The 14834-nt window shown below is 37.0% G+C and overlaps 2 protein-coding genes across 4 annotated transcripts; both read right to left on the bottom strand.

Annotated features, from left to right (window-relative positions):
* Nucleotides 1–1822: 1822 nt before the first annotated feature.
* LOC131615102 (uncharacterized) lies at nt 1823–7309 on the bottom strand. Its single transcript, XM_058886605.1, has one exon. The coding sequence runs from the start codon at nt 7307–7309 to the stop codon at nt 1823–1825; it is 5487 nt and encodes a 1828-aa protein (XP_058742588.1).
* Nucleotides 7310–11438: 4129 nt separating this feature from the next.
* Nucleotides 11439–14457, bottom strand: LOC131610736 (protein WHAT'S THIS FACTOR 1 homolog, chloroplastic). Of its 3 annotated transcripts, none has more exons than XR_009286617.1 (2): nt 12521–14457; nt 11439–11710 (listed from the first exon to the last, which is right to left on the bottom strand). XR_009286617.1 is itself a non-coding variant. In XM_058882769.1 (1 exon), the coding sequence occupies exon 1, from the start codon at nt 14264–14266 to the stop codon at nt 12668–12670; it is 1599 nt and encodes a 532-aa protein (XP_058738752.1). In that variant the 5' UTR covers nt 14267–14457; the 3' UTR covers nt 12444–12667. The 3 variants fall into 3 exon arrangements, 1 of the variants encoding a protein (XP_058738752.1); XR_009286616.1 differs by lacking the exon at nt 11439–11710 and adding an exon at nt 12094–12241; XM_058882769.1 differs by lacking the exon at nt 11439–11710 and having other exon boundaries at nt 12444–14457.
* Between the last annotated feature and the right edge of the window lie 377 nt (nt 14458–14834).

The following is a 14834-nucleotide window of genomic DNA, read 5'->3' as shown; positions in this document are numbered from 1 at the left end:
TAAATTTGATTAAATTGTTTAATTGTATTTTATTATTGTTGTTTAATTATTTCGGTAATATTATGTGTAATATGGTTTTATGAAATTTATTGGGATTTATTATAGTTTTATTTGACTTAAATAATAAAATAATAGAAAAATAAGGAAAATAGAGATATTGTGGATAGAAATTAAAATTAAAAAGAAATTAGAGGGTGGGAGTAGAATAAAAAAATTGAGAGCAAAGTGTGGTATTATTAAAAATGATATTAGGTTAAATATATATGGTAAAGTGAATGAACCAAAAGTTTGATACCTAGAAATTGTGCAACTGGGAAAAATAGGCAAGAGTGAGTGAAGGAGAACAAGGTCTTGAGGGAGAAGAAGAAAGCCATAACCAAACTTGTTAGCTACTGGAAATTTAGGTAGGGGGAACTACTCTTATATAGGTGTTAATGCATGAAGGGTAAAGAGGGATCATCACCTTCCTCTAGGTTTTTCCTCCATTACTGTGTTTTAAGAGCTTTGTATATGATTATGAATATTCGATGATAATGGTGATTCTTTTTTTTTTTGGGTTAAATAAGTTTTTAGTCCCTGTAAATATGACAACTTTCAATTTTAGTCCCTGCAAAAATTTTCTTCAAACAATGGTCCTCGCAATATTTTTCGTCCTATTTTTAGTCCCTCCCGTTAAATTTAACTAACGGAGGCTTACGTGGCACGCCACGTGTAACGCCACGTCAATTAAAGTCAATATTAATTAAAAATAGATAGATTGCAGGGGTTTTAAGCCCCCTTTAAATAACTTAAAAAACCAGAAATTTTCAAGAGCAATTAATCAAACTGTTGGTAGGGAAATCCTTGTTACCCTCATTCTTCACATTATCAAATCTACAGTGAATGTTTGAAATCATGATAAATAAGCTTTCACTGATGTGGAGAGACCTTGAAATCATTAGTCTTCTCTCCATGACATAAAAATGCACACCAAGCAGGAAGCATCACCAGAGCTGCCCTTCAAATTTACACAACAGGAAGCATCACCAGGCAACTCGCAGCCGCACGACACAACTTTGATCGTCCTCCTCGCGAAGTCAGATCGGAACCGCCCCGCTGATCCGTGAATCCACCGGTAATCTTTCCTGTGTATATGCTTGCTTGTATGCTAGTGTTTGATTTGGCTATAATCTATTTTGCCTTGGATGAACATGAAAGATTAATGGAGTTTTGAATCAATTTGAAAAAGAATGAAGAAGAAAATGAATTTGTTTTTTAATCAATTTGGAGACTTGAACACTACCAAGATTTGGAAATTAAAAAATAAAAATAATCTTTAGTTGTTTTCATTACCGTTCCATTATGTGGAGTCACTTTCTCGTCATATGCACAAAATTCCGGCGGCAGTGTCACTACAAAACTAAACCCGTAGCAAAACAACTATCTTATATTACCCTATGAATGATCTATTGTTAGCTAACATGTCAAAATAAGACCAAACTTATATTTAGTGTTGATGACCATTTTTTGTCAACTCTGTGTAGTTGGACACATCCTTTTATTGTTGTTTCATTACTTTAATATGGAATTATTTAGATGTTAAGTGATATATGAGTTAACCATTCTTCTAGGAGGCTGATAGATATGTGTTCAATAACCCTAGATCTAGAAAGCATTAAAAGACAATAAGATAAAATCAACTTTTCTTCTTGACATAATATGGCAGCATACAATGTTTAAATAGTAGTAGGGTTTGATCTACTACATGGGCCATGGGCTGAAAAAGATAAAAACATAAAATAACAACTTGATTAAAAATACTAAATGGACCTCCCTCCCTAGTTCATACGAAGTCCTTTAGCCAAACAGCCTTCTTTTTAATTCTATTGGGCCGCTTCTTATCATTACTCCCGGGCCCAACAAGAACCTTGCCCTCAAGGTTCATTGGAAAAGACTCTGATGGATCCAGAATGGTATTTGGGCCGTGAGAAATTGGAAACCCACCCATTCCTCCTTGCAAGTGGGATTTTGGTGGAGAATAGCTGTCCTCGTGGGGAGACAGACCCACGTGCTTGTGGGATTTGCTAGCCGTTGGGAGATAAGGAAGAATCTGATTCCTGGCCTCTGATTGGTTGGAATATTGAAACTTATCACCTTGGGCAGTGAAACCAGCTGTTCTCTGTGAAGCGTGCAAGTCTTTCCCAATTAAAGTACCATTAATTGTCTTTTGGTTATTTGAAGACGTTATCACCGAGGCTTTCCCCATATCACCAAGTATAGTACTTTGTGAATCCAACAACTCTCTCTCTCGGTAAACATTTCTCAGATCCCCTTTCTTTCTTTGCCTTTCTACCTTGTTCACTTGTTTCACTTTCGGTACCCTTTCCTCTTCACCATTCAAAACAAAATCTCCTCTTGTTTGAAGCACCTTCTCTCTTCTTCTTTGTACTTCAACTCGACCTTTCCGATTCGGATCTCCTTGCGGTGTTAGATCCTGTGGCTGATTGGTGGCACTGTGCAAACCCGTATCCGCTCCTCTTGCATGTGCTGTTCCCGACGAAAACGAACCTGGTAAAGTCTCGTTATTCTTAGTATTTGCCTTCTGTGATGTCTGTGTGTTAGCATCTGATTGTTTGTGTTTGTGACAGACTTCATCCGAGTTCATTTCGAAATCGACGATGTCCGGTAAAGGAAGTGGCTGGAAATCCTTCAATGGCAATGTTCCATGGTATGCTTTCAACAGAGATACATGAACAATGGGATGGATGCGGGATGAAGAAGGTAGATCCAAGAGGTAGTTAACTGTTCCTGTCCGTTTGATGATGCGAAAAGGGCCAAAGTATCTTTGCGCAAGTTTTTGAGATTCTCGACGGTGCACCGTGTGCTGACGATATGGTTGTAACTTCAAAAGGACCCAGTCTCCTTCCACAAAGGTAACATGCCTTCGTTTCATATTCGCTTGCTTTTCCATTGCGACTCTGCTTTTCTGCAAGTGTATTTTTAAGTCGTTCAAAATCTGTTGTTGTTGTTGCAGAGAATCTTCAAGAGCTACATCTGAAACCGAGTTGCTGACATAGTCTAAGATACTTGGAGGATCACGGCCATAGAGAGCTTTGAAAGGTGCCATCTGGATTGCTGAGTGAAAAGATGTGTTATACCAATATTCCGCTAAATGGAGAAATTTATGCCAAGTACGCGGATGATCCCCAGCAAAACAGCGTAAGTAAGTTTCTACTGATCGATTTACTACTTCTGTCTGGCCGTCGGTTTCAGGATGATAAGATGTACTGTATTGCAGGCTCGTCCCCTGATTCTTAAAGAACTCCTTCCAAAACTTGCTCAGAAACAATGGATCCCGGTCAGAAACTATAGTTTTAGGTGCTCCGTGAAGACGAAAGATCTCTACTGTGAACCGGTTTGCCAAGTCTTTTGCGGAAAAGTGGTTAGGCAGAGGAATGAAGTGCACAAATTTCGACAATCGATCACAAATTACCCAGATAGTCGTATGACCGCAAGAACTTGGTAAGTGTGTAATAAAATCCATTGTTATTTCTTCCCAAACTTGTTTCGGAATTGGCAATGGCTGCAGCAAGCCTTTTTTTTTCTGTGTATCATATTTATTGTGCTGGCATATGGAACATTGTTTAATCATGTTTTTAACTTCGAGGTACACCCCTGGCCAACAAAAAGAAGCTCGCAATCTTGCTAAAGTGGCCTTGACGCCGGAATGGCCAGCTGTTGGTGTCTGGTGATACTCAAGTAGTACCTGTTGTCGCAACTCAGCAATATCAGGTATGAATAGTCTTTGTTTGTAATACAGTAGGCCATGGCACACACTGTAATTGTTGTTTGGAGACTTCTGAGTTGCTAACTGTAATAAGTTTTGACCAACTGTATCATTTTTGTAAAAATGTTTCAAGGTGTGCAGCAAGTCTGGAAGAGGAGATGAGAGAGCTAATAAGATTGCTGGTTCTGGTTCAAACTTTCTGCTTAAAGCATCCGCAACAAGATTCGATTTTCCAGGTTTGTATGAAATATCAAAATCAAATCCTTGTAGCTTAGCTGTCCACCTTTCCTGTTCTGGTGTTTGAATGCGTTGTAGTAGCAGACTTCTTAAGCTCTTTTGATCCGTATATATATGAAATCGTTGACCAATGAGATACTGACGCCACTTTTTCACAGATTCTGTGATGGCGAACATTTCCCGAACATACACCGAAGAAGCTTGCATACGAGGACACATCTTTTTGCTGAAAAAAGCAATGGGGTGACCTTCTTGGGACAGAACAGCACCGATGGCTACACCAGAGGCATCCGTTTCAATTGAAAATTCTTTTGTAAAATCTGGTAAAGCCAGGACCGGCATGTCGGTCATTTTCTGTTTCAGTTCTGTAAAGGCCTTGGCAGCCTCTGTACTCCAGTTGAAATTAGTGGAACGCAATAAATCGGTGAGGGGAGCGGCGAGAGTGGCGTAGCCTTTAACAAATCTGCGATAAAACCCGGTAAGGCCTAAAAAACCTCGGAGCGTCGAGAGTGAACGTGGTGTTGGCCAATCCAAAATGGCCTTCACTTTTTCAGTATCAGGTGCGACTCCTCCTTTTGAAATAATGTGTCCTAAATATTCAATCTGTCTTGCTGCAAAAACACACTTAGGTAGCTTCACAAAAAATGCCTGCTTTTGTAACAACTCTAAAATAACCTGCAAATGTGTTAGATGCTCCTCAAAATTAGCACTGTAAATTAAAATATCATCAAAGAAAACAAGAACAAATTTTCGTAGGAAAGGACGAAGTAAGTCGTTCATAGCTGATTGAAAAGTAGATGGCCCATTTGTGAGGCCGAAAGGCATTACAAGGAATTCGTAATGCCCATCGAAAGTTCGAAAAGCTGTTTTATACGTGTCTTTTGATGCTAATCTGATCTGATGGTATCCTGAACACAAGTCTATCTTGGAAAAAATGGTAGCGGAACTGAGTTCGTCTAATAGTTCATCAATAGTGGGTATGGGAAATCTGTCCTTTACTGTTACTGCATTCAATGCTCTATAATCAACACAAAATCTCCACGTTCCGTCTTTCTTTTTGACTAATAAGACCGGTGATGAAAAAGGGCTAGTGCTAGGTATGATTGTGCCTTCTTGAAGCATCTCTTGTATCATTTTTGTCATGGTTTCTTTTTTTGAATGAGGGTAGCGGTAGGGTTTCACATTGATGGGTGGTGTGTTGGGCAGAAGGTTGATATGGTGGTCATGCGGTCTTGGTGGGGGAAGGCCTTTTGGTTGTTGAAAAATTGATTGAAATTTGGTCAAAAGTCTTGTAAGGGGGGTGGGTAATAAGGTTTGGTTAGGTGGGGCAGAAGCTGGTAGTTTAGTTGTGGGGGAAGTGTTCTGAATAGGTTCCATTATTAATAAGTGAAAAGAGGCAATGGCATCGGTGTGGATGAGTTGGCGTAATTGGTGGAAAGAGGTATTTATGGGGGTTGAGTTGGGATCACCGGTGAGAGTTAGGGGGGTGTTTTGATGTTGAAAAGTGAGAGAGGGAATTGAAAAATCTGCTTGAATGGGTCCTAGTGTTCTAAGCCAAGCCATTCCTAGAACAATATCAGCACCTTCAATCGGTAGTAAATAAAAAGGCAAGGTGAAAGGTTTATTTTGAAGCAGGATTTGAACATTGTTGCAAATTCCCTCACATTGAAGGTGGGATCCATTGCCAACCATGACAGAAAATTGGTTGATTGGGGTGGTGGGGAGGTTGAGGTGCTGAGCAATTCGGGGCTGCATAATGTTGTGAGTACTACCCGTGTCTACCAAAACCATAACGGTTAACCCATGGATTTTTCCTTTGAATTTTAATGTTTGTGGGTGGTAATGGCCTGTTAGAGCTTGAGGGGATAACTGGAAGTAAGTATCACTAAAGTCTGCCTCCATAGGAGCTTCTTCCAAATTTAAATTTTCTGGTTCAACACTCACTCCCTCCTCATCAGCCAAGAGTATGAAAAATCTGTTTGTGGAACATCTATGTCCCGTGATGAATTTCTCATCACAATTGAAACAAAGGCCTTGGGCTCGTCTCTCTTGTAATTGGGCTTGGGTAAGCTTACGGATGGGAAATTTAGGTTGTTGTTGGTTGGGGCTTTTTTGAGTAGTAAGATTGGGCTGAGCCGAAGAAGGGTGTGGTTTGAAATTCTGGGTGGTTGGGGGTGTGGGACTTGGTTTTTGGAAAGTGGAAAAAGGTTTAGTGAACTTTTGTTTGGACTCTTTGAGTTTAGACTCAATTAATTTGGCAAGCCCAATTGCTTGGGAAATAGATGTAGGCTTATGGATAGCTAATTCATTTTGAATCTCCATATGTAGGCCAGAGATGAAACAATTTAGAATAGCTACAGCAGGTAGCCCCACCACTTGGTTTCCAAGTTGCTCGAATTTTGTTTGATACTCCATAACAGAACCAGTTTGCTTTAATTTAAATAATTCAGCTTGATGATTTTCAAAAGTAGAAGGACCAAAACGTAATTCTAAAGCTCTTGTGAAAGATACCCAATCAGTTAACAAACGATTTTGGTGCATCCACTTAAACCAACCTAAAGCATCACCCTTCATATAAAATGAAATAAGAGATAAACGATTTTCTGGTGGAAGATTATAAAAACTAAAGAACTGATCTGCTTGAAATAACCATTCCAATGGATTAGACCCATCAAATAAAGGCAATTCAAGTTTTGGTGAACGCAAAGGGGGTAATGGGGGTATGTGGGCTAGCTGATGGTATGGGTCTGGTTGTGTGATTGGGACAAATGCAGATTGGGGTGTGTATGGGGGGTATGGAATAAAATGTGGTGGTGGGGGTACAGCGTGGAAATTTGGGGGTGTAGATATAGTGGGCTGAGTGGGGGAAAAAGTGTGGGTTACGGGTGGTCTGAAAACAGAATGGGTCGGGGTAGCTGTGTGGGTAATGGGTGAGTGGGTGGGTGTGATCACATGGGTTAAAGTAGGTGACCCAAAAGATAAGGAAGAGGGTTGTATACCTGATGTGCTGCCACCAGAATGTGCAGAATGGGTAGGTATAGCAGCTTGTTGTTCTTTTTGTAAGGAAATTTTCTGCAGAGCTGCCATAAGAGCTTGGTATTTTGACTCTTCCTCCACTTTGTCATTCTCTAACCTTGTATGCAGCTGACCCACTTGTTTGGAGATATCTTCATGAACTTGAGCAAATCTTACATCCATTTGCTCTTGTGTCTCAGCCATAGCATTGTTTAAGTGTAATGAGGACATTTGTAAAGCTTCTTCTAAAATCTCTTTAGAAGAGGGGTTTGGGGGTTTTGGGGGAGCCATGAGAGGGCTTGAGAAAGGTAAAGGAAAGCACCAATGATAGATATGTGTTCAATAACCCTAGATCTAGAAAGCATTAAAAGACAATAAGATAAAATCAACTTTTCTTCTTGACATAATATGGCAGCATACAATGTTTAAATAGTAGTAGGGTTTGATCTACTACATGGGCCATGGGCTGAAAAAGATAAAAACATAAAATAACAACTTGATTAAAAATACTAAATGGACCTCCCTCCCTAGTTCATACGAAGTCCTTTAGCCAAACAGCCTTCTTTTTAATTCTATTGGGCCGCTTCTTATCAGAGGCTTTTGTTGATACTAATGACATTCTAAGCAATAAGCAAAACGATAAACTGTTCACTTGGAATTTGATAACCAAATCAAATAAAGCATGCTTTGAAGTGTATTATCATTCATGCATACATAATATAACCTAAACATTAATTTATTTACAAAAAAATAAAAATAAAAAAGTAAACATAATTTGTTAGCAGAATTTACAATAAAAAAACCACTGCCATTCTCCGTCTTTATTGGTGTCACTGCTATCATCCAAACTGCTTCAGCATGAACTACAAAATTTCTTATCTTTTATTGTAAAATCTCATAACAAACCAAACATACGATGTTGTATTTGGACAATGTCAGTGAAAGCTTATTTATCATGATTTCAAACATTCACTGTAGGTTTGATAATGTGAAGAATGAGAGTAACAAAGATTTCCCCACCAACAGTTTGATTAATTGCTCCTGAAAATTTTCTGGTTTTTTAAGTTATTTAAAGGGAGTTTAAAACCCCCGCAATCTATCTATTTTTAATTAGTATTGACATTAATTGACGTGGTGTTACACGTGGCGTGCCACGTAAGCCTCCGTTAGTGAAATTTAACGGGAGGGACTAAAAATAGGGACGGAAAATATTGCGAGGACCATTGTTTGAAGAAAAAATTTGCAGTGACTAAAATTGAAAGTTGCCATATTTATAGGGACTACAGACTTATTTAACCCTTTTTTTTTGTTTAATGGAGGGCCTAAGCCCAAGGAAAAAAAAAGACTACACAAAAACAAACCTAGAATACCAAACACCCATTTGATCCCTATTTATGAAAGCATCAAGCAAAGAAGAAATCTCAATAAAAACTTTATGGACACAACCAAGAACTTTCCCATGTAAGGCCAATTGGTGAGCACAACCATCCACCTCCTGAAAGACATGAGAAACCTCCACCATTTCCATCTCTGCCATCTCCATATGAATGCGTCGCACTAGACTGCAACTAATCTGCTTCCCAGAATTGTTAGTATTACAAAGCTCAACAACTTTCTTCGAGTCAGAATCAATCATCACCTTACGATAACCAAGCTCTCGAGCCAACTTGAGACCTTCCAAAATACCCTAAAGTCTCGCTCTCAATGGACTACAACTACCCACTCCTTTAGCAAAGCCACCGCACCAAGCTCCCGTTGCATCTCTAATTAATCCACCACAACTGGCACCACCTTGAGGGGTATGAACTCCATCAACATTAACTTTAACAAAATCTCCTCTAAGACTCTCCCATTTAATCATCTTCTCCACTTTGTGCAAATTCATAATATTGTTGGTACACAAAGCAGCTTTAAAATCATGTATCTTGTTAACAATATTTTCATGCATGAGAAAAGGTCTCACAAAAAGGTCATCATGCATTTGTCTATTCCTCCACTCCCAAATGGCATGACAAGTAGTAGCCCAAAAGTGACACCAACTATCTTCAACTTGTAGCATACAAACAGTATTCTTGTCACTATTAATCTCAATCCACTGATGCAAGTCCACATTATAGAAGTCTCGACGTAAGCTGCTAGGAACAAGAAAGTTCCAAACCTCCCTCACCAAATTACAGTCTCTCAAAGCATGAAGAGTACCCTCTTTTTAATCCACATAAACAACAACTCGTGTTCCCATGTCCAAACGCATGCATCTTCTCCATAGTTAGAATTCTATCATGCATGGTCAACCACATAAAGCATTTCACCCTCTCAAGAACTTTCATCCTCCAAATATTCCTCCATCCAACAATCAATAACTCCAATTTCAAACATCCAAACAACATTAGATTGAAAGTGAAATAGAAATCAAAGGGGACAATACCGATTGTGTAACAGCGGAAGGCAATGGCGCGACTTCTCGATGGTGTAATTAGTGTAAGGATTTTTACAGCATGAAAAAGAAACATGAAAGTTTTGAGGTATGTGAATGAGTGTGTAAGAGAAGTGTTAGAAGTTGTGGGTGGTAAATACAGAGGCTGACTTTTTTGTGTATGAGAATGGATTAAAAAATTGCGGAAAATTGTTAGATTATTGTAAAAACAAAAAAAAATACGTGAAATTATATGAGAGGTGGGTATAGGGGTTGAAAATTGTTAGTTCTTCAAAGTGTGGATTTTTAGAATCTATTTATATTATGAAACTGGTATATAACTTGCGTGTTGCTTGATAGTCTTGTTATATATTGTTGTCCTTGTTTATGAAATTTTAAACTTCATCAGAAAAATTTATTATTGTTTCGTTTGTGGAGTGTTTTTCCAATGATTTTAGTTATTATATGTAATTTTATAAATACATATTTGAAAAAAAATTAAATTTTAAAAATAATATAGAGGATCAATTGATCATGTTTATGTGGTTTTATTCTAATGAGTTTATTTGAATCAATATTATACGAGTATTATAATATTTGAGAATATGTTGAATTTTAAGGAGTAATAGAAAAGATCAATGTAATTATAAATAATATAGGAACAACATAAAATGTTATTTTATATCTTTAATATTTAATGATTTTAATGAATGAATATTATATAAAATAACAGTTTGATTGATTGGTAATTTTTTAGTGATTATCATCATTATTATTATCTATTATCTATTACTAATATTACTTATTATTATTATTATTATGTTTATTATTATATTAATATATTATTATCTTAATATTTAAAATATATTAATGTTAGAGTAATTATCAAAATTAATTTATAATAATGTAAGAATTAATGTTAAAGTGATATGAAGATTCTTGTCATTAATCATCTTCTGAATATCTCTTCGGATCTGAAGACATCCTCGGGAATTTTTTGAACAGTCTTACAAGAAGCTTGATCATGTTGAAAGAACGCCAATTTACACATATCGATGTGTATCTGGACTAATGTTAATCTTATTTGGCTAATATCATATACTCGATACCTCCCAGTGCATCCATCTACCATGTTGACTTCATTTTCATCTCTGTTTCTAGTGACTTGAATGATACCTTTGTCTAGCAAGTGTTGCACTCCTCTCTTCACAACAGAGCACCCACAGGAATCTCTGCAGCAGATTTGGAAAGAGCCATAGTTGTGCCTTTGCAAATTGGTCATTATTCCCATAGTTGCATTTATTTGCATTAAGTCACCTCTCATCCAGCGTACATCGTAAATACAAAATTCACCAGGATATCCTCGTACCATATTCACATAGTGGATTTCTTCATTTCTTCTTATCCTTCTGATTATACTGATAATCCCTCTATCCATTAAGCTTTGAAGGTCATCAACCACGGTCATATATCCATGGATGGATGGATGGGAACAGGTTGAACAAGCATTATAATCATGTAGAGGAAAATAGTCAAATTCACACAAGAGGGTGTGCATTTGCACCAAATACTTTGTTGATTCTCGGATATCGTAACACACGTTCACAATAACTTGAGCTTGAGTTGATGGTTGATTCTGAGTAGCCACCAGGTCTTCAACCAATGATGCCAGTCTTTCAATACCAGTGCGCAAGACAACAACTTCCTCTTGCCATTCTTGGTCATCAACTTCACTACCTGCCATTTTTTGACGGTGATTGGCGCGAATATTATATTGGTGTGTCATTTTGACTTTGAGGAGAGAATGAGGAAAGGAATGAGACTCTGACTCAGGAATGAATGCGTGACATGATACATGCAATGCAAAAGATTTTTTATTTGTTTTTATTACTTTAAAGGAATTATTAAGAGAATGTAAACATCATAGGATAAAAGATAATTTCATAAATAATAAGGGACAAGGTACAAGTTTTCAATATATAAGGGCTTCTAAGAGCCATAAGATAGAAATGATTAAGAAAGCTAAAAACAACAAAGTTCCACTTCCCATTGATCCATTCTCCTTAAGCTTCGGTTGAACCGACGCACCGTGTATACGTTTGAACGAACAACATAGATAGTTATCAAAATATGATCTATGCATAATGGAACGCTTACTCATGTCTACGCAGGATCACAACCGACGACGACAACTCCTCGCTTTCGTAATATCGTTAGTCGCAAACGTTGTCAGAGATGTAGCCATGCCAAATGCCGTATAAGCCATAGCTTATTATAATCTGTAAATTACAAAATTATGAAACCTCAAAACTTAACATTGTTATGTTTTTGTTTTGTTTTGGTTTGGTTCATGAAACAAACCAAACATGTGAACATGGTTTTTATAAGAAAAACTACAAAAACTATGCATTTAGCTTCTTGGTATTAACGATAGGTTTCTTAAAGATGTTAAAAACATGTTATATAGTTAAACTAATTTACTCATCAACGAACGCAACTTCTACTACTATATATTATAAAACAAAAACATCATTGTAAAACAAAAACATCATTGAAATTAGGTTCAAGACCACACTTGTGGCTAAACTTTGACGATTGAAACCATTTTTTCGGATCAAACATTAACTTGGATTTAGAAAGTGATGAGAGAAAAAAATGGAAAGTTCGTTGAATTCTATAATTGTCAATAAGAGTAAGGTGAAATTAAAAGTGTCACATTCTTTGTTCCTTCATTAATTTAGTAGTAAGTAAAGGTTACGTCTAAATTTCCATGGAAGAAACTGCAATCCCTCGAGCAATATAAAAGATTCCTGTTCAACAATAAAAAATATGGTGGTTGTCACCTCAAACTGGCAATCCCTCAAACATATAAAGAAGATATGCAACTGGCAACCTTAGAAATCATACGTTACACTAAACATGTTGTAACACTTATTTGATTATACATGCAAAACTATGTAGCATGGATGATCAATGAGAAATCTATATAAAGAAGATATGCAGCAAGAAATATAACTTAATTGAACTTTTTGATTAATTCATTCATTCCACTTGGCTCTCTAAATATAAGTTTAAAGGATAATTAATACCTTCTAAGAAGCATCAATCTATTATACAGCAGATATAGTCATCTAAATCAGTTCGACATTTTGCTATGATTTGGACATAACATCTACGTCTTTGTTCATATTCTTCCAAGAAAAATTCTGAGCATGAGCTTGCAAGGCTTTTCAAGATTACCACCGTTCTCTGAGACGACCATCGGGGAATGATGGAGCAAGGACCTTTTCATTATTCTGTTTTACGCCTTCATCATCATCATCATCATCATCATCATCATCATCATCAAAATCTTCTTCTTCTTCGTCATCAAAATCTAGCGCTGTATCATCATCATCATCATCATCATCATCATCTTCTTCGTCAATCCAGTCATCATCATTATCGTCGCCGTCATCACCATCACTGTTAAAATCATCACCATCTGACCATTCTTGTTCCTCATCACCACTTTCGTCTTGTCTGTTATCAATATCATTCTCTTCCGTGCCATCTCCAACTCTAGTGTGGGCAGCACCCCTACCTTTACGAAACCGTGGAACTTCAACCAGAGAGCGAAGTTTCTCCTTTATAAGTAACAATCTGTCCTTGTCTACCAACTGAGAATCTCGATAAGCTTCCCTAAGAAACACAGAATCCCTGTCTCCTTTCAAAGAGATATAAAACATATCAGGATGTCTTATCAACATCCCTCTCAACTGCTGAGAGAATCTAAACTCTTCACGGAAATGGGTCATGTGGTCAACAAGAGTCCGCTTCTCAAGTGTGAGACTCAAAATCTCATGAATAACTCCGCAAGCATGCTTCTCTTTCTCCGGCGTCCCCGAACGAAGCATTGAGAAATCCGAGTAAGGCGATATATAAGGAATGTCTCTGAACTGCATTATCTTTCTCATCTCACCTTTTGAAAGATTAAGACCCTTAGGAAGCTTCACTCTATTGAATTTAGGAGCCCTATCTATAATAAAATTCTGCTCTTCCATTTCTCTAATTCGATTATCTTCCGCAGATAACTCAGCCGCAGAAACCGCAAGCTGAGGATCCCAATGTGTTAATTCAAGCGCAGGACCTCTTTCCGTCTCAACAACTTTGAAAAACTCCGGATACCTATGACAAACCGTGTCGCGAAATTCTCTCGGTAATCCCAAATCAGTTGCCAAATGAGCAATTTTCACTAACAAAATCCTCTTTTCCAAAGACATCATCAACAATTTCCTAAGCTTAGTAACTACAACATCTTCCATTCCATTCCTAACCCTCAACTCCTCAAGATAAAGCCTTTCAGCCTCAGAAGTCATTTTGAACTTAAGAGAAAAACACCCTTCTTCCAAAATCTCAAAAACACCAGGAAATCTCCTCAAGACTGCAATCAATCTCCTCTTTTTATCTAACCCTAAATCCCTTTTATGCTTACCCAATTCCTGAAGAGACATAACCCTATTAGGTTGACTCACTAGTAATTTCCTCACCTTGAGAACAAATTTAAGCTTCTTGTCTTTCTGAATCACATTATCAAAAGGCCTCTCTTTTCTTCTCTTCACAGCAGCTCTTATTGGCCCAATTTGAAACCTAGGTCTATCGACATGGGATGGAACAAACAAACCTAAATTGGTTCCCAAAAATTGGGATTTTTGAAGTGAACAATTGAGTTTGACAGAAAGATTAGGCTTTTTCAGAAATTGAAGTTTGTTTGAGATGAAAAATGATAAAGGGGTAGAAGAAGATGATAAAAAGGAGAGTTTTGGTGAAGTGAGTGATAACTGTGTAGTTTCCATTGTTTTTCTTCGGATAAAAGCAAGAAATTAAGATTAAGGAAAATGAAAATAGACTCACCAGATTGTTGTGTGTGTGATACTGAATCTGAAAGGGTTATCTGTTTATGATTGATACATGCAATGTGAAGAAGAAGACACTTCAAAAGTGCAGTTGCAATTTGCAAACCCCAACCAAAACCCTCTCATACTAGATATTATTATCTCTTGGCATTTTTTTCTTCTGTCTTTTTTATGTTTTTATTTATTATTGTTACAAAAAATAATAATTTGCTTAAAAAAATATGACAATAAATAGGCTCGAGTTTAATTATTATATAATTTCAAATCAAATTACTCAAATTGAATTGAAAAAAAATCCAAATTGGCAAAAAGCTATAAGAACTTAAATCTCTCACTAAAACAAATACTTGGGATATAGTTTCACTCCATCCTAATAAAATTGCCATGGGATGAAATTGGATTTTTAAACTCAAAGTTTTTGGGTAATGGAAACATTAAGAGACATGAGGCAATGCTTATTGTTAAAAGATTTAATCAAACTTAAGGTTTAGATTATCCATTGCTTTAA

Source organism: Vicia villosa, linkage group LG6 (genome assembly GCF_029867415.1).
Source record: "Vicia villosa cultivar HV-30 ecotype Madison, WI linkage group LG6, Vvil1.0, whole genome shotgun sequence".
Lineage (NCBI taxonomy): Eukaryota > Viridiplantae > Streptophyta > Magnoliopsida > Fabales > Fabaceae > Vicia > Vicia villosa.
The sequence above is the reverse complement of the archived record's forward strand: the minus strand, read 5'-3'. Positions and strand labels throughout refer to the sequence as shown.

Coding starts and splice junctions, on each gene's coding strand:
- LOC131610736 (XM_058882769.1), bottom strand. CDS start 14,266: ATGGAAACTACACAGTTATCACTCACTTCACCAAAACTCTCCTTTTTA.
- LOC131615102 (XM_058886605.1), bottom strand. CDS start 7,309: ATGGCTCCCCCAAAACCCCCAAACCCCTCTTCTAAAGAGATTTTAGAA.